The sequence below is a fragment of the Spea bombifrons genome, chromosome 10, assembly GCF_027358695.1.
Source record: "Spea bombifrons isolate aSpeBom1 chromosome 10, aSpeBom1.2.pri, whole genome shotgun sequence".
NCBI lineage: Eukaryota > Metazoa > Chordata > Amphibia > Anura > Pelobatidae > Spea > Spea bombifrons.
Window position 1 is genome coordinate 34,594,351 of NC_071096.1, and position 21,147 is coordinate 34,615,497.

General features: G+C 38.6%; 1 protein-coding gene across 2 annotated transcripts in view; it reads left to right on the top strand.

Annotated features, from left to right (window-relative positions):
- Positions 1 to 21,147, top strand: part of CDH13 (cadherin 13) — a 160,158-nt gene that overhangs the window by 35,715 nt on the left and 103,296 nt on the right. For both annotated transcript variants that reach the window (XM_053448414.1, XM_053448413.1), the window contains exon 2: positions 3,755 to 3,866. In XM_053448414.1, the coding sequence (XP_053304389.1) occupies positions 3,755 to 3,866 (112 nt within the window). The remainder of the gene's footprint in view (positions 1 to 3,754; positions 3,867 to 21,147) is intronic.

Consider the following 21,147-nt stretch of genomic DNA (forward strand, 5'->3'; position numbering starts at 1 on the left):
GGCGTTCCAGACAAAGGAGTCGTACATTGGGGAACTTCAGTAGGTTCATAGTTGTAAGTGGAATATAAAATATGTATGAAATAATAAAAGGGACCAAACAATAAGTGTAATTTCAGTTCCTATGCATATGTAATGACTACCGAGCTGTTCCTTATTCCCTTGTCTTATCTTCTTTCGCATGAAAAGCTGGTATTCGGTGGTGCCTGTGGTCAGGATACTTGATGGGCAGTCGGCTAACAAAGAAAAATAATGAGAAGGAATGTGATAGAAAACGATATACTTACAATCACAGACCGTATCCACGCTAAGATTTGTGAAATCACTTTCCACTTCCTACCATAAAGATCTCTCAAGGTCTGTGCTTTGCAGCTGTAGGGCTTCCATACATCATCCTGTGACATACAGCCTGCGCGTTAACTATTCTCTACCATCCCGTTTGGGATAATCCATGCCTTTTCAAATTGCTGTTTTAAGTACAAAGTATCATTAATTGAAATACTTTGCAGCTTCATAGTGGCCATTATAAAAGTAAAAGTTACCGTTTTTGGCCTTATGCATAAATAGGGTCATCGTGCTCACCCATAAACAGTGCATTCATTATGCAGGGACATATTGGCTCTTCTTGCCGACAAAACCTGCTGATGTTGGGCCTTCATTGAGACGAAATTGTTTGCTTCATCTAAAAATGTTTAGTCGCCTATTTCTGAAATCCACCTGTGTATGAGAAATGAGATCCTGAAAACGCATACTCAAGGTCCAATGCGGAGGGAGACAACATCTGGGGGGTAATGACGCCAATGTATTTCTCGGGCCAGGCATGGTGTTCAGATTCCATCTTGAAACTTCAGAACATAGAGCAGAGGACTCCCCCCCACATTTTCTTCCGGACTTCTCATCAACTTGGGTGAATTTCATTATGCTATGATGGCACACCTCACGATTTGGTAATTACATCTCGTAAGCACTTCTCTTATCCCAGTTTACTCCTTGACATTCCCAGATGGCCAAACCTAGATTTGTAAAATAGTTATATAGTCAAAAAATGCTGATTTTGAATATACAGACAGCGGAGATGTGTTTGTAACCGTGCTATGCGGAGTATCTGTTGTGTTTTAAAGCCACAAAATATATGTTAAAATTCTCTGTGTTTAATATTGTAAGTATTTACAGTATTTTAATTGGGAAGAAGTAATTAAATGTTCCGAAAGGTCACTTCCAAACGAAGACTTGATTAGTAATGATTTTCAAAAACAAGTCTCTTAAATTACAACCGGTCACCGATTGTCTGATTAAAACCTTTAATCATCTCCAAAATGACATGAAAGGCTGAAGTATTCTCTTTATTCTTCAATTGATTTAAAGTGCTAGCTTACCGGGATGGAGGCATTTTCCGGTTCAAACACTTAACCCTTTGGGCTACCAGGATGGGTGCAAATAGACTTTCGAGCAAGGTCTGGATTCAGTTATCTGACATTAAAAGGGTTAAAATGATAACATAAAAAGGCCATAGAAGGCTCCTCAAATTGTACCGCACTCCGCACAATGAAAAGTGGATTCAAATTATGAAATGCTTCAAATTGTTCTAAAAGCTTTTTTGATTTCTAGATCATTTTTTTCTTATTTTTTTTCAGTCTCAGTAACATTTCAGTGTTCCTTTCCAGAACTTGTAGTACCGAGTTCAAAGGATGAGCAACATGTTTGGACGGGGTTTTAAGTTGCTCCGGTGTCTACAAAGAAAGTTTGAATATTGAGACGTATGAGTATTGGTCGTAGTGTAACGAATCCATCACTTCTCTTCATAATCTCCACTTAAAAATAGCGATGAGAAAAAAGGACCATTTTATATCTATTTTTTACATATACATCCTCTCAGAATATGCAGGGATCCGCGTGATATTTACGGTATACTCGGCGATGTATCTGTCTTATTTTATGCCGCGCAGATGTTCTCTCTGCTTGCTTTAAACGCACTTTTCCGCCCATCCTTCATCTCGACGCCAAATTCTTTGGCAGCTTCCAAATATATCTGCTGAATAAAACACGTTAAGACTGTGTTATAACCCAAACGGGAAGAACAAAACCCCCTCCAATAATCATTGTGCTTTAATTGGCTCGCAAAAGATTCCAAGGTGATGATTATTCCTATTTTTATACATGTTTAGCCTTGTTACTTCTCTTAAATGTTTTCACAAACCCTGCGTTGTATCAGCCTCTCATTAAAGAGAAGCATTTCCTAGTAAAAACAAAATGTACCACACCGTAGTTATTATTTTTTCAATATCCTTTCTAATTCACCATTTCTTATATTAAACATTTTTGTCTTCCACGCTATGGGGACCCACCGTGAAAAAGGGCCTCTGTCAATGTTTCCTAATAATAATAATACGTTAAGTCTCGTGAATTTTCCAACAAAGGCTATTTGTCATGTTGTGTCAGGAAATCATTGCAATCAAACTCTATAGTCAACGTACACATTATTTCACAGGGACCCCTTAATACGATCAAGGTCAGGACATGGCAGTCTAATCTACAGAATGTGACGTCAGTAATCTAAAGGTAAAGTCATATTAGGACTTTAATTTCCAGTTTGGGTAATAATAGGCCAGTTGTGCTATCTAACAAACAATATGTCACCGATGCTTAACATAAAAATGGTTCCATCAGCTCAAAAGGCTCATCAAGAATGACTGACGTTTAAGCGGGAGATCACTGACGCCACCACCGTGTGAGGCGTTTTGGATTCTGACCGCCAGCGCAGTCTTGCTTCTCAGATAATTGCGCCCGTGACATTTTAATTAGTTTCGATGACCTCCCGTAACAAGATGCTGCCAATCCTTGGCCAGGTTTCGCCTGCCGTACAAAGACGCAATCAATCTAATATCGTGTTCTTACTCCTAGCTTTCCAAGGTCAGCCTTGGATACCGGCGCAATCCATTTACGGTTTTCAGTAAAGTTGTTGCATGCGTATTTCCTTCAAGTTTTCCACAAACACTCGCCCGTGAAAGATTTACCCCCATACCCACATCACATTTCAGCCCGTTCTGGGACTCGGTTAGTGTTTTCCAGAGGAAGCTCACATTTCGTCCAGCTTGATTATGGGAGTAAAATTGTTTTTTTTTGATACATCTTAAAAAAAAAAGTGAATCCATTTTAGCTGCTCAAGTCTTCAAATGTTATTAACACTCCGTGTGGAATCTTAATTAGCGGACTCCTTTTAATTTGGAATTTAGATCATTTTTTTTCTATATAGCTTACGCACCTGTCGTTTTTCATTTGTCAAAAAACGCTTCATTTGCTAGTTCATTTGTTCCGTTACATGCCTTGCGAAATTATTAATTGTAAAATAAACTCATTTATCACTCAATTTATTATTGTTTTATGGCAGACAAGCAAAACAAAACAAAACTATACATACATTTTAATGATATTAGCAGAAGGCATTGACAAGCTGTGTTAGGTGGCACTTTGATGATGTCACGGCATTCTACTTTAGTTTTTCCACGAATACTTTAGAGCTATTTTTATTTTACACAAAAAAAATCCAAAATAAAATCACTGGAAATTGAAACGGGGAACATCTGACCACAAGCTGCGATCAGCATAGAGATTAAAGACTTCAGGCAATCTTTGATATCTTGGCAGGTCAAAAGCTAACTTTGATATAATTGTGTTTGTGTCCGGTTCCCAGATACTAGAATAGTGGGTCCGACTCCTCAGCACTTTGTGATTAAAACATTTCGTATTGTTTCTACAGGTTCTGGTATTCACCATTGCAAATGACATTGAGTGCATCCCTGGATTCCAGCAGAAAATATTCTACGTGGAGCAGCCACCCGAATTTACCCAGGACCAGCTCGTTCTGAACGGTAGGACAAAACGATCGCAGTGCTCTTTTTTCTGGTTAGAAGCGTACCATAAAATGACAGTTTATGTCTCAGTTAAGGATCATTCAGTTTCATTCTCTCTCAATGAAATCATACTATATGTACAGAAGAAGCGAATGAATTGCATTCTGGGACAGATCACAAAGCAGCCATAGTTGTAATCCATTATAGTATTCTGAAAACAGAGAGAGATGTAAGCTTAAGCCATCAAACTACATTACCATGACACCAATGGGTTGGTTAATGTATAGATGTTACTGTCATGGCTTTCTATCCCATGAGTTAATTGACATATTGTTACAGTGCAATAAGAGGATGGAGTCCTAGTATAGCTCGCAAACGTATCTTATGGCAGTGAAGAGCTTATCGTCAGTAGAGTTTATCCCTGGACACCATCAGCTTTAAAGATGGACATATTTATTCTGCAAACTTCTACCATGTAAACTTTATGATGACTATGCCTCTGATGAAAGCTTCATTTAGCTTAAGGTTATCTGACATTCATATTATCTTTTTGTTATATTTTTCATTGTTACAATAAACATTGCTGCGCGCTCAAAAACATATTTATCAAGGATGTGAACAATGCAGACTTCTCTTTACCCAGCAGAGATGTTTTCAAATGTCATTAGCGATGACAAAGGCAGAGAACAGATTTATTAAAACTACACATGTACATTTCCACAAATACGATTGTAAGTGACTCAATTACTATAGATTATTTGCTTGTAAAAGGCAGGTAATAATTGCGCACATTTTTTAAAAACCTGTTTGGATAGATCTCAAAGTTAAATAAAGTCCTATTTTCTTCTGCAAATAGGATTATATTTTTCATAAAGGCATCTCCATCCTCGGTCTTCGCGCCGCCAGTAGGACGCAAATATTGGTCTGTAGGGTTTTATTCTTCATATCGTTCTGAAATAGAAATGTTAAATTTGTCGAAAGTGGTTTAAATTGTATTGTTAGCTGAGGATACATCCATAATATGTTGAAATAAAAATCCGTTCAGCGGCTTTTGCAATATTACTGGTACTTTGCAGTTTAATATAAATATGATTAGAGACTCCCCCACGGCTATAGGATTAAATCTATGAGGCATCTTTACAAAAGTGACTTTAAGCTGCTTGTTGGTTTTTTTCTTTTTTGTTTTTTTTTTAAAAAGATGCCTCATAGATGGACGTACAATAAATGGGAATCTCCATTGTATGATGGCAAAAAATGCAACCTCGCAAAAAAAACCCAATGAATATACATTGGAGATCTAGTAACATTAAAACTGCACGGAGGTTTTGGTTTTGGGCAGCTGTTTAACGAGCCATTGGACAGGACGTCTCCCCGTAGCTGTTAGATGAACCGCACTCCATAGGTTATTTTTACAATATTTAGGACATTTAAGTCTTGTAACGGACATTTTGTGATACCTTTTAGTAGACCAAAATCCATAGAGTAAGAAGCACATAAGCTGCCAAGAACTCAGAGGTCTTTCTTTTCCCTCTGTAAAGTGACCTTCGGGGTCTTTTATGTGTCTCTGACACTTGCTTGGACTATCCTCTACGTGACCGATACAACTCTATCTTTATGCTTTTCAGAGGGAAAAGAAGGACCTCTGAGTTCTTGGCAGCTTATGTGATTCTGCCTCTTACTCTATGGATGTTGGTCCACTAGGAGGTATCACAAAATGTTCCTTAAAATGAGGATTCCAAGCTGGGGACAAGCAGTTGTTTTTCTCTTCTGCTTCAAGTACCCTGATTCTGCCCCAGTATCAGTTGGTATCCGTATCGGTTGGTGGCCCGCAGAGGTGACAGCTGTATAACAAATACTTTGAATGTGTATACAATACCCTAGGTATTAGGTAAGGTCAGGGGATCCGTCCTAAAACATATTCTGTATGCTGCAGAAAATTCGGAATCGTGATGATTTATGAAGTTGCTTTTGTTTCTGCGTTAATATTCCCGAGCACAGCATGTCATTTCATGCAAATTACAGCAGACCAAAGCGTGGTTTGAGCCAGTTATGCCTGAAAGCGGAGAGCTCAAAGACGGACTTCTCCTTGAAAGCCCCAGCGCTTTGATTTCGGGACTTGCAGGGGTTGGGGCTTTGCCCACGCTGACAGCCGCGGCCATTCACACCACATGTGGAGCAGTCGTTCTGTAGCATTAATCATGTTTATCCTTAACACGATTTTGTGGCTTTTCAGGGGATTTTTAATTGACTATAAATCAAATAGCTCACGTGAAAAATGAAGGCAATTAACAAAAAAGCATTTTGTGATTCATTTTGCATACTGAAGTGCAAAGTATCCAAGCAATGATTTAAATGTCAGAATGAAGGGTGCTTTGACCCTCGCTGAAAAGCTTTAATTCGCCGTCTAATTAATGACTGACCCTTTGTTCTGTTCGTTGATGGATATCATGTTGTATCAGAATACTTTTGATGCTAACATACTTTTATATAGGACTATACATGCCATTATTGCATTGTTAGAGTTCCTGTGCTGCTTAATTAAAATGCTTCATTTTGAAAACTCTACTGATTTCAGGTCACCGCCGGGGGCAATGATTCTTTGCCATTAAATGTCCGTTGGCCCTTAATATTAATGTAATTTTTTTGTATAAACGCTTGACAGGTTAAGGAGAATTACCAGTAGTAGTAAACAAGCCATAGGAACAACAGCCATAGGAACCAGAGGAATATTTCACCCCAATAATTTATTTTATCATTTGCCAGAATGAAAATAAACTGATTAACGCTAAAACACGCCAGTTCACAATAGACCAAGCGCCTCGGAAAATAACACATAATATCACTAGATACAAATTATATGATAATTTTAGATTAAATATAATATATAATAATATAATAATCCTGTACAAAAGTTATATAGAAAAATGAAAGTGTACAGAATTTCCAGACCCTTATTATTAGCAAGGTATGGGTCTTTTGTGAATACTTTTCTATTAAATATATTTGCAGTTTCTTCGGCAGATTAGCCTCCTTGCGCATGCCAATTTGAAGTTGAAAGGATTTGACAAATAGATGGCTTGGTGTGGTTAGTTCTTTCTAAACCTGAATTAGCAAATGACTCGATTTAAGGTTACAATAATTTCTGGGTAGCTGCCAGGTGCATTATGGCTGAACATCTGACGGCGTCCGACGTGCCACATTTGGGGCTGGTTGAAGGAGGCCAGCTGTTTTTTCTAATTGGCTAAATCAATGGGCAACTGTTCAGTATCAGCGAGTATGTCAGCTGTTCACAGTGGCAGAAATGCTGGAGTAACTACAGTATCAGCAGAGATCTTTTAGATAAGAGAATTTCCCGTAATCCATTCGGTGCTGGTGATTTAGAGGCTATTATGGACTTGACAAAAGACCTGTGGACTAGTACGCCATTGTCTGTTATGTGCAATTTGCTAAATAAATGATTGTGAAGTCACAAAATAAGTGTGATTTTGGTGTGTAATCCTGTCCAAGTCATCTTTATTTGACTTTGTGACAGAGAGGAATTATTTATTGATTTATATGAGCTCACAGAAAACATCCTTCGGAACAGCTTTGAATTAGAATTCTGTGTGAACACTTGAAAGTTCTATGGGTTCAGTAGGTCCAGTTAGAACTATAGCAGGAAGAATTCCTAGTGGGGGAGTGGCATTTGGCCACACCCACTCCATGCCCAGGTTCCACCTACTCCTCCCACCCCGCCCATTTCAAGCGGCTTTGAGTATAGGCTAATGTGCAGCTAGCCCTGCCCCCTGTCTTGACCACACCTCCTCCTGCCTACTATAAAGAGCAGGAAAAGAAGAGCCTGAGGAGCCAGTCCTGGGGAGTCCAACAATGGTGACCTCCTTTATTTAAAAAAGTAGCCACTTTTTACCAAAATAAAGTATTGACAGGAATGCTAGAAAATATGCGTATTGTGCTTAAGGTGAAAGTTATGTTCAATGGGCAATATTTTAAATATAAGTTCTACTTGCCTCTTATTTACTTGTCAGAATTGCCGTAATTACCATTTCATCTTAAAATCCAGTGCGTGTTAATTAGCATTATATCACGTGAAACACCTGTTGTTTACACTTACAATAGTTCAAGAAAAAAAAAATAGAGTTTCTGTTTCAAATCAAAACTTCTTGAAAGTCAAACCTAGCATAGGATTTGATGGGATACAGAAAGTAGAAAATCACTAGAGTGGGATTCTTATAACAAGATCTCATGAGGATACTCAGACCAAGACGGCGCTACTGAAGATCAAGAGCACTTTTCTTTGCGGGAAATTTGCATACAGTTCTCACACATTTCCCCGCTGACATCACAGTAAATTCCTCACCGGTTTCTTTAATGCTGTTTGTCCTCTCCTTAGGAACCAAATAACATGGCTTTCTGTACTAGCTGTAATACTCATGGCGGTTACGGAGATGGAATTTATGATCAGATCTCTCCATCTCCCAGCACCAGAAATGAAGTATTTACAAAATAATTCTTCGGTTAGTCAGGAGGAAAGAAAATGACACAGTATGGGGTTTTAAAAACCCAGAGCTGGAAATCATCAAAAGACAACTTTGGTACGAATCCATAAGAGTGATTCTTCATACTAGGCGAGAATAATATCCCACTGATTCCTTGTCATCAGACAGTTACTGGAAACTTTACAAAGCTTACAAGAAAAACTAAATTTCCTCGAAGGCTTAGATTCTTTGAGTATTATATATATATATATATAATACTCTTCAGTCCATACCAAATGGGAGAACACTATTATTTATTTCTTTACTGGAGTGGATAATTCTGCATTTGCAGCATATAATCTCTTCCTATAAACATCAATATCTCCACATTCGAGATCAACATCTCCTTCCACACTTTCTTGTTGGCTCCTGTGTAGTTTTCAAATGCCATCAATAACAATGTATATGTATATATATATATATTGCTATAAGCAAATGCAGTCGGCATGCAAAGGCTTTATGTTTTATAAGTACTGGTAAATGCAAGAACCCTTATCTGTCGAGTGTCTTAAATGTCAGCTCTCTGAAGTCGTGCGAGGCTCAGGAATATACAGCTGGCTTTTTTATATATTATAATATAATATTAGAACTGTCAATATTGTAACACTAGTTCAGCATTAAAACAGAGCTGCGTCAGAATGAATTCTAGATGTTTTGTTTATGGTATGGCAGGAATTGGAATATTATTAATAGAGGAAAATATTAACTGCAACATTTAACGATTTACAATAACATTTGCTAAATAATACAACATGCTCTCCAAACCATGACCAAGCTGAAACTATTCAACTGGACGTGGGACGTTTTCTTTCCTCTGTCATGAAATTGATCATGAAAATGATCTTTTCTGAAACATGTTACTTCTCTTGACAAAGAACATCATTTGGCGGTAGGACTGGAACTAGACAATTCTATTGTGTGGGGATATTAATGTCAGCAGACACACTACCAAAGATCATTACACAGAGGTCAATCGATACGTTTACTCTCCGCCGGGCACTTTTCGAGGCGTTATGATTGTTGTGTGTGACTGCATTATATTCTAGACTGGCCCAGACAGTTAGACATCCAGTTATCAAGTCTGATGAGAACGGCAATCTAGAAAAAGCCGCAAGACAAAAACATCTTGTTATTGTGCAAAAGCAGAGGGCCCAGAGCCTTGAAATGTCCCACACGGTGCTTAAGTCTTTTATCAGTACTTCCTCCCCCATTATTCAATAAACACATTACCTGGTGTTTGCCATGCACGCAGCCCCGATCCATTTAGTATGTTCCAAGTCTGCTTTTAATTTCTAAAGATGAACCACATTACGAAGGTGTAAGTATTCTGCACCAGGCTTGAACATTTCACCGCTTCCTTGGTTGATAAGAATATTTATTTAACTTCCAAGCTAAGCCAGATTCCTCTTCATGTAGTCTAAGGAGCGCTAACTACGGCCGCCGTTAAGTTCTGCCGTTCTCTGATACGTTTAGTGTTTTAGATATGAACCACTTACAGAAATAAGCACACGGGCTCCAGCTGTCATCTAAACAAACTGTACAGGAAGAATGGTTGTAGATATGAGGTTATAAATGAAAAAAGGCCATAAAGTTCACAGCTTAGGGTCTTTGGACAATGCTTTCACCATCACACTGGACCTATCAGCATGGGGTTGGGTCCTGCCGGGATATCATAGAGCCCAACGATCCAGGTATCTGCTTGTATTATAGGCAGCTAGGGCGGCTTTTACTTCCCAAGCGACCTTTGTAACTCCCATACAAATTGTCTACTCGTTTCCCACCTGATGATTAAGGATAAGGACTTTTCACCTCTGCACGGCTTTAATGCTTTCATAGAGCAATTTTAGAAATATACTCTCTGTTAATGGTTTGAACCTACTGTTACATCACTGACAACACCGAAAGTGGCAATTATCTCACCAGCATGTAGTTTCAGCCAGTGGAAGACTAGCCGAAATTGTTATTTACTTCCACGCACCGTCCCTTAAACTGAAGAATGTATCCAAGCCAGACGCACTTGTGTTTATAAAGCGTGCGTAGCTAAACTGCATCATGCTTATTATAGACCGAGGCATAGCTGTAAATAATATTAGCTTCTAGTAATAATGTGACCTCCGAGACAAGGAACACCACCTCTCCATCTGTGTTCCATTACTGAGAAACTCAGCCAAAGATCTTATTATGAAAATGGATGGGATCCGATTAACCAGGCCGTCACAATAATGTTCCGCTCTAGGCTGCGTTCCATTCAACATATACGGGGAATATTTCCAAGACGTTTTTGCTCTCATCCATTCTGTGTTGGAAAATAGGAAGGGCAGAACTATTACGCTCCCTGAGCATTTCTGTGCAAATAGCAAAACTGTGTTTGTTGTCGGTTCTTTTCATCCAAGCTGCAGAAAAGGTAATTTGTTGCCTGCGTTCCCTAGATACCGTGCCCCGATGCTAATTTGAAAGTCCTTCTTGAAGAGTAGCCTGGCTGCTAAACACACTCAGGGGCAAAGGGTTTAGATTGGACCCTGGCCCGGGATGACATCATTGTACAAAAAAAGAAAATACATTTAATTATCAGGCTTAATTCTTAAGAAATCATTAATTACCAGAAATTCTGAGATTCAGGAATATATTTAGACTTTGCAGCAGATGCTGGTACCATCTTCAAAATGAAATCTGATAATTCACAAAGCTGTCAAAGGTCGGGGGATATCAGATCTGACTTGTCTGACTTGTCTGAGTTTCACACTCAGAGGAACGACACTCAATTTTCACATTAGAATTTTAGCAATGGTAAGGTCATGATTTACACATTTAGTTCTTAATGCCCAACGCCTTTACATTTTTAGCTATAGCATTTTGTCCCCCCTAATATTCCATGTTTCCTTAACATCTATTTGCCATTTATTTTTTGGTTGCATTCATATAGAACACTCCCTGTTATGTGTAGCAAATATGATACCCTCATGGTGTTAGACATGATAGGCACTATAATAAGAGAGGTCAGGGTTTTACTAAGGGTAGCAGAAGCAGAAGGTCTGGTGGGTTCTACAGATTCCTCAAAATGGGATCACACAACGAGATAAAGTCCATGTTTGGGGTGAATAGACTCTGCCGTATACTGTATATGTAGTGATAAATGTATAAACACAGGAATGTTGTAGCAGCTTTTGTTCTGCATCTTCTGTTTGCTGAATGTGAGTTTCTGCGACTAATAAATGTCCAAGCAGCCTAATTAGTGTTCCAGGCTTCTAGAGCCAAACCGCAAAACAGACTCCAATTATTGCTCTTCAGATCTGCAGCTCGCAGCTCGCACACCTTGGACTGTTTAAGTATCCTAGATACACATCCCTTTTATATGGAAAAGGTGCTGGTTTATAAAAGCGAGTCATCATTTTGATCCAGAGACGTCAATTACTCGGGTAAAGATGTAGTGAGCAGAAGTTGATCACCCCATGGTTTGAATAAAACACACCGGTGTACATAAACGCATACATACACGACCCCTCAACAAAAAAACAAATGATTAAAGACTTTGTGGCTGGGGCATTTGATCATATTCGGCTTCTATGAAAACAGATCGACCTGATAGACGATCAAGCTCATTTACATGTTACATTTTGAAATTTCTGGGAAGCATTGTACTCCCCAGCATATTATACCAGGCTTCTATTTAAAATCTTTTGACATTGACTTCCAATCGGGTCATAATTTGTAACTTAGTAGAGAAATTCCACAAATAGAAATAACACAGACGTTATGAGCACTGATATGGAATGGCATAGGAGGTGGATAACTTTTTCCCACCAAGGATAACATTGTTTCACTATTTCCATAGTCAAGGCATTCATCTTTATAGTGATACAATGATTCAGAATGACCATGATTACTTATTTGCTCTGAAGATATGTAGAGAATGGACATAGTAAAACACCATACATCTTTCATCTAAAGCACAAACACCAGGAGTACAGCTGACTGTATTGCCCATTTTAGGGGTTATCCAAGAGATTTCTGCTTGGGTTTCCTAATGATGCTAAGGCAAAACACTAGTTGATCTCCCTTTAATTGTGTTTAGGTGGTTTGCAGTATAAGTCCAAAGATGCTGGTTTTAAAAAATGTTGCTGGAAATGAAGATTGCTTTGTGCTATTGAGGGATGGTGGGTCTACTAGATCTTCTGTCTTCAAAATCCATTTGAAAACAATATGATGTTAAGAAACCATCAAAGGCTGTCCAAAAGGCTAAACTATTATTATTATTATTATTATTATTATTATTATTATCAAATGGATTCAAAGAGAGAACAGAGAACTCGTCTTGGCCCTAAATCTCAGTTTAAGAAATGCAAACACTTTGTTTTGGTTAGCGCGCCTGTGTCCTATGAAAACGGGTTCTTCAAATAATGAAGCTAATATTGTCCCCTTCCATACGCCATTCAATTATACAGAACTTCGTAATTGGCCTATAGCAAATATTGAGATGGATGTGTACTGAACCTTAAATGCTCTACACAAGTGTACATAGCCGTCATTTCTCCTTCAGAAAGGATTGTTCCAGACCCAAAGATCCTTTCAATCTTCATATTAACCTGCAAACGCTCTTAAATTACTTTTTGCTTGTAACATGACTTGACTCCACTCAATTTACACCAAGAAGTCGGTGATATGCAGTTATCTGTCTTTTTATTGCATGTAGACAGGGTGGATGAACTGGCTTTTTACTGGTATGACTGGTGTGTACGCATCCACAAATAGGAATTCATGCAGAACTGTGAACAAGCAGCAAGCCACGATCGAAGATGTCTTCCGGACATTTATGTTTCAATTCTTCAGGTGAAACATTGCAGTCCATAAAGAATTTGAAGGCAGTTTCCCTGCTTCAAAGATACATTTTAAGCATTGTTTGTCAGCAAGTGTAACGCACAATAACTAATCACAGGAAAGAACACACATTAGTTATACTAAAAGCCGTTGGGTTGGAAACAACGTGTTCTTGCCAAACAATAATGGGATTAAGCCATATTTTATTACACCTTTTATTGTTACCCATCCGAAGCAGGTAGTTAAGTAAGAGTAGCCGAGGGTTCATGGGTGTCAAGATTCAAATTATAGGAACATCGATCTTCGAAGATGCTAATCAATGTATTTTCTCACATCATAAACACAATCACAAACTTTTTGTGCAGAGTTTTAGTCCTGGCATAAACTAAACCTCTATATACACTACTTTGTCCAAAATAACAACATACAAAGATATTTTGGACAATGTTCTGCTTCCAACTTTGTGGGAACAGTTTGAGGAAGGCCCTTTTCCATTCTTGCATGACTGCGCAGCAACTGGAACGGAGATTTGGAGCCGAGCGTCTCATCCAACATCAGTGCCAACCTCGCAAATGGTCTACTGGATGAATGGGCAATAATTCCCACAAAACATGTAATGTTCAAGTGTCCCAGTACTTTTGTCCATGTAGTGTATGTATATTATGTGTGTGCATTATATCAGTCCAAAATACCACTTGTAGTAGGGTAAAATATGTATAGCTTTTACGTTTTTTCAAGATGTCACTTGAGATGTGAAATGCCAAAGGGTTATTGTATACAGCATAAAACCTCTCAGTTATGAACAACTTATATAGTGGGGGTATAGAGCTGAGGCTTACTTACCCAAACCTGATGCCTCCCAGCCTGGTACAACTCTATGCAATTTATCTCCCTTTGACAGTGTGCTCTTTTCTTGTACATTCCATAATCAAGAATAAAAACAAATACGAGTTCCATTTGTTTATGCCAAAGTAAATAATGGAATCCAAGTTTTGAAGGAATCGGTTAAACTGGCTTTATAGACTTGATAAAACGTTGGCAGCCACGGGATAAACATCTGAAGATAAAGTCATCTGTGTTACACTTCACTCTACTTAGACTTATGGAACATATGGTTATAGGAATTCTCGTTGTCACCTGTAAAATAAGTTCTAACACTCAAGACGGGAAATGTGAATGTTTGTCAATTTCTAAGAAATCTTCGAGATTGGCTTGTCCTTTACTGTCAACACCAGTTAGATCAGATCTTTCTAAGAAAGCCTTGGCGTTCTTAAAGGCAGAAATCTGTCAATAGCAAGAAAACACAAATAACTCTGCACAGAAAAGAGGTTAACTCCTGCGTGCGCAGAAAATACATGTTTCTTTTTAACTTGCACTTATTTTATATATACAGTTTAGATACACATGGTTCACTGGATCCACGTGGGTTAAACATTTCTTACAATTTTCGGTACTGTAGGATTTAATTTAAGGGTGTTGTGGCATTAGGCTGACATGAAGCTTAGTTACCACTGGAGAAGGATTGCAAAGGGATGGCTGGCAAGTCTCAGCTTCGGAGGCAAATGTCCCAGTGGCAGCGCATCCCAAGAAACAAGTTTATTCCAGATCTTTCAGGACCCGTGAGTATATACTGGCGGCTCCTGTCCAAGTTCTTGTGTAGAAAACTAAGTGAAGGCAGAGCTGCCCCATTGTTGTCAGATCTCTCTTGGGACATAGTTTCATTATCACCCATGCAAAATGTATTATGACACCAACTAATGTTTTTGGCGATATTTGTATTAACATACAATACGTGATTGACCGTGTTAAGTTGTGTTTGGAGAAAAAGATCCAGGGGTCCAGAACTGGAGCTTCCCTGATGGTAGTATTTAAAGTGGGAATAGATACTCTTTGTGATAGACTGCATACTTCATAGTACCTGCATATCACAAGCTAATGCTTTCTTTCTGCAATTGTAAGCTTCAATAGGTTACAAGTACCATATACCTTAATTATTATGTTTATTGTGAGGGGTGTCATTGTAAATTACTGCTTACTGCCAACTTATCTCTCTCGTTATATGAGTTATAACAGTGTTTAAGTCCCATATCGTCTATGTTTCTAGCTATATAATAACTATATATATATTTCTAAACAAAGAAAAGTCACAATATGTCTGCATGTATGGCGTGTATTAGAGATGATATCCAAAATCTGTCCTGTAGCTCAAAGGTTACTCCTTCTGTCTAGTTTAAGACAGAAGACAGCCAAGGCTTTCGCACCCCAAACGATGCCTTTTTAGGTTGACTTTCTTGTTTCTTTTGACTTAAATCTTATGGTATTTTATCAAGATTAACTGGTACACACTTCACTTTGTGTCTGCAGCATGACAAATTAACATTTTGATTTAAAGTAATGCAGGCCGGATACTTTTCTTTGTGTGGCATCATTTTCCATAACACGAGTGACTCTTCGCCGATCAGCTGCACCTTACAGCACTATTCTGCGACTACATCTAGATTAGCATTTCTTGACAGCTTTCAGTCCGCATTGTTAATGTAAGTCCAACCAATGGAAGTATAAAAGAGAAGAAACGATACTCTCCTGTAACAGATGCAATCTCCGGGGACTTCTCCAGCCCCACACCAGAAGAATAGCAGCAAAGAGAGGCACCACCAGCCATATTATCGACGTGCAAATCTTTGAAACGGTATCCGGACTGGAAGTCTCCTTAAGAGACATGGAAAGGCGTGTGGAGGAAGAGAGGGGAATTACATAGCGTAACGATATCTAAAATATTTCAAATATACAAAGATTTGCATATGGATCATATTGCTGGCGGTGCCATTTTTAATGGTCTTATAAGTACGGCTTTCTTGTCTCAAATACATCTGATTGGAGTTTAAGGTTATTCAGACGATTAGAGAAACTTTAATTTATTGAGAAGAGAACTTTTCTTCTTCTTTGGAGTTCCTTGAAGACTGTCAGCCGGTTCTCTGCATACGCGGAAACAGATGGCTCTTTGTTTTGCATAAGTATTTTCCTGGCAAATCTACTGACATCTTGCATTGCCATATTATGCAATATTGTTATCCCAAGTCTTGTATTTGTCGATGACTCTGTTACGGGCTTACAGGACAGGCTTTTGTTACGTGTCACAGAATATAAATAGTACGACCCTGCCTTTGGCCTCCTGCTTAACAAACGCTGCTGGTATTTGAGATATAAAAATAGATTAATGGGTAGGATTTGACCATCTGCTTTCTTTACAGTTAAAGCTGTTTGGAGCCCTTAGCAAATTCTAAACTTTGCATATGAAATCAGCAGAAATAGAAAATAAAACCTACTGAAAACCCATTGTAACTTGGAACGCACTTTAGTAGCCGCTGGTGAATAAATCCAACCCTTGTGCTTTAATACTAATAACTTATAGGTAATAGCCTCACCGTTTGTTACCATTGGGTTCAGACATTGAGATATTCATGGAATGGGAAAAGGAAAATCAGAAGTGAAATCCATATACTAGATTTAGTAACATGTGGGTTGGAATGGCAGGTTGTTGGCATGTGGACAATTGTCGCACCAGATATATGCATCTATAATAGGATGTTACATCTTCCTCTAACTCTTGATTTGTTCTTTTGTTCTATACGTTTTCACCGGTGCTCAACTAAGTGCCCGCTTGTGCTTCTCTGTTACTATCATCTGAGTGCACGTGGAAACTCAACTAATGTTTTATTTCTAAGCTACCATGCAGAACTGTTCAATGAGCGGCCCGATATTCCAGGCAGCGGATTGTGGTTTGAGTAGGTTGGGGTACTGAAACCTTATGTGATGCCCCCTTAATGGACTAAGGACACAAATAAGGCCCTCTGTTGGCCTAAAGTGTCCTACTCACCAAAGGCATTGCAGACACTAAGATAGATGTCCATGCAGGAGTTGACCATCATTGTTCCTTAGGTGGTCACAGGTAGTCTTAAAATCTACTTAGCGGCTGTTATATACCCTGATGCCTAGCAAGAGAATGGGCCACGGATTTTTATTGCCACAGAGCCTCATATTAGTATTGGCATTGCATTGAATCAAAAGCCATAATTACTGATAAATCTAACATTAACTTTTTAATTAACCGTCTAGTTTGTCAAGCCAGGATAAATTGTGATGTTCATCTGCAACTAATTAAGCCTGAAGGCCTGACACACAAAATATACGGTATCAGATCTGACATTTCAACATTCTTCAAACTTTTTTCTTCTTCGAACATTAATTACAAAACCCATTTGTAACTAATGCAACCATTATTAAGGCAAGATCTCACAAAACGCTAGATATTAGGGCAAATATTGAAGCGTAGACTTTAACTCAATTTGCTGCCTCGCAGTTCCCATTCAGAACTTCATTTATCAAGTACTAGGGGGCTGACCTCCAGAAATATTTCACACAGCAGGTGACTGCTTGCATTTTAACACAGAACATACATTGAGCGCTGACGTTGGCTGTTTGCTTTTCATATCGGATGGGAAAGACTTTCGCCAATTAGTAACACGAAGGTCGCCACTCCTGGGAATCCTGTTAACCGATTCCCAACGTAGACCTTAAAATATCACTTATTCTATAGAACTATATTCCTTTTGCTTTGTTAGAATCCCCTGAAGTGATTGTATATCACTAATAAATAAGATTTGCCACAATGGATTTGTTTTGTTTGCATGTTTTACAAACCAGTACTACCAACACTTACTGTATTTGTCGTCCTGGAGGTATACATAACAGATGTGTATATATTAGAGACATTACATGATAGTTGGTCATTGTTCATGGCAGGATGTCTGGGAACTTAATGAGATCATTGTTGGAGAAATATATAACTGTATGCATATATCATTCTTTTATAAAGAATTAAAGATATTATAGGTCCAGCAGGGCAACAACTTGCACTGGCTGGGCTCCCACAGTCCCCCAATCAAGTGTTTAATGAGCTTTTTAGAACCTAAGGCCCCCTCGAGTTGCCAGAACGTTCAGCATACCTGTAATAGCAGCCCCTGGCATATCGCCTACAGAGTTACCAGAAAGCAAAGATCACACAGGACACGCGCTTCACTTTTAATGCACTGCCAGGATTACACTCTGTGGGTTTTTCTTCTACCCCTCAACAATCTGTAATTATGTTCCTTCTTTACTTCCTCTTCTCGCATATCTGCGGCTTTTCTGTAGCGTTTGTCAGTCATTATGGATAAAGTATATAATGGAATAATAATTGCTAAGTAGCTTGTCCAATCCACTTAGCAGTCCCAAAGAAGTGCGGTATGAGTACAAATTGATCCCTTTTCATAAATAGCTGGAAAGGTGTAATGAAAGTGCGATTGTGTAATCTATATGACACTATCTTTTGTTACACTGGGCTCCCATTGTTACTGGAAATGGCTTTATCTGGAAAAATCGTTTGAGGCGGAGGAAGAATACTTAACATTGTTAGTTTGCGCGTCTGATGTACGTCTTGTTCTTTGATGTCTTAATTTATTCAACAAATTGTTGAAGATATTGGCGACCAGTTTCAAGGCGGTAAGAACTCAAATAACAGAACCAAGGAAAAATAAGTAGAAATATGTAAATGTAGAGAAAATGCTGATGTATCCATAGATGCAGGCCCATTAAGTATTCATGTTCCAGGCTGGTTACTTTTAACTCTTCAAAAAGATATTGTAAAGAATTGATATCCTGGATAATATATATATATATATATATATATATATATAAACTTTTTGGTAAGTTAGTTCATAGTGTTAAACTCTATATTATGTGCTGCCCTGTAGTCCCACATTTCATTTTAAAGGTTGTGCTGGTGTAAGAGAGTTGAGATAACGGCACTGAAAATCACAGATCCTTACAATGTCCAAACCCCTCTTTAACACAAATGGCGGAAATGTCACCCCATCTGATGGATTTCCCAGCATATATTATTCCAGACCATATGATTGACAGTAGAAGGCCTGCTGTTTTAGTGATAAATGCTTGGGTCTGCTCTCCATCAGCTGTAACCCACTGGCGTGCAGCAGTTTACAAAGGGAGTTCATTTCGGGAGTTAACAGATACCTGAGAACCATGTGGGTGGGAGAGAGGTCGGCAAGGGCCTGTTGTGATAATCATAGGTCAACCAGTCCCTTAATGCTTAATAGAAGATGCAATCACGGCAGGTTAGCATCAGTTGCAATCTCGCACTAGTCCTGCTGTCAGGACGTGTATTAAATCAGTAACTCATCGCTAAGACAGACACGCTGCGTTAGAGAGGGCTTTCCTTACAAAACAGCATATGTTTATTGGAAACTGGTTATTTGCATTTACAGCAAAGACGGGTTTGCGTCACTAAAGAGTGTATAGAATGAAGAAGAACAATGTTGCCCATCACAAGCAGTTTGGAAACAATATTTTGAGAACAGAACTATCTTTGCCCAGTATATGTCAGAAGGTATATCCGTATTGTTCCTCATTATCCAAACTGAGTGATAAAACATATATGAACCGACATTGCCTTAAAAGTAGGATATGTTTGGCTTTATTCTTGTCCAAGGCAGGTGGACCTCACAGTCTCGTACTGAACACGAATCATTCAAACCTTTTTGACCGCGGGGACTATTATTTCTTTTCTGATGATATGCTTTGTATTGTTTTTAAAACAAAAGACACATTGCGGTTGTTACAGTTGTAATGTTTGTGGTCAGCCTCGCTGAGTATGTTTCATGGCGTTCTCTGCGCAGTTTAGCCGCCATGGGCTAAGGCTTTATCTGCACCAGCGCGTGAGCGATTCTTTATTTGCACTACACTTTGAAGAGGTTACGCTGTCTAGTTTCTCCCAATTACTGGATTCGCGGAAGATAAGAAAGACCAGACGTGTCCTGTCACACAGAGTATTTGTATTTTATTTGGCTTCCTGAGAAATGATTAAAGTTCAGACAAGATGTCCCTTGCTTTTTAATCTAAGATTAAAATCAGCAGCAGTCATTCCTTTTCTCGCAATTACTGCTTAGGAAAAGATTCTCTCTCCAGTAACTGTCGGGCCGCGCAGTCCGGCAGCTTTCCGCAAAAACGCAAAGAATTACTTCTCCCCGATTATCTCTCCTACAGCCGCCGTTTTCTTTGATGGGAAAAGCAAAAGAACAAAAATTCTCAGATAAAGCGAACACAAACAGACGCACTTTGGTATTTTATTCAATAAGTGTTCGGTGGTGGTCCGATTGACGGATAATTTGAAGATCTCCACCCCTCTACTATGCACATTGATAGATGTTAAATCGTGGCGCATTCTTTGCTATGCTGTTCAGGCGTTTATATCCCTTTATTAAATATATCCGGAATGTATTGGAACCAAGCATTGCTTTCATTTTTAATTCACAATGGGAATGCAGCATGTATTAGTCTGTACGGGTTCTTTATTTCTACCTTAACGACTTGGGAAAGGGAAATAAAAACGAAGAAACAAAGAATGCAGCAAAATATTTAATTGAACCTGAGATCTAAAAGCAAAAGTCGTGTGGCAAGCTGTCCGCTCTGGTGTCTAGTCAAACCAATTCCCTCTAAAACCCTCGCTTTGCCCCCAGGCCGTGCTCCCGGGATACGATTGTTTATAGAAATAATGGATTATTTCATCAATCACAACTCTCTCTTTTTGTCTGGTTCAAGTTTATTAAAATGAATATTAGAGACAAAGCACAGCGAGTAATAGAGCAATCTTTACCACGGCTCCATCTAAATCATCTCAATTTTATGTCTATTTGAAAAACACCAGAAACGCTCAATCGAGGAAATACCTTTTTAGTTTTAAAGAGCTAAGAGTGGTAAGTTTTAATATCGATGGAATATCCAAATCTTTAATGGCACGGTTTGATGTTATAGTAATAATACTTAGTAATAATATGTAATCTGGACTTTGTAAGTGAAGAACCTACATCTAATATCACTGGCGAGACAGAGAA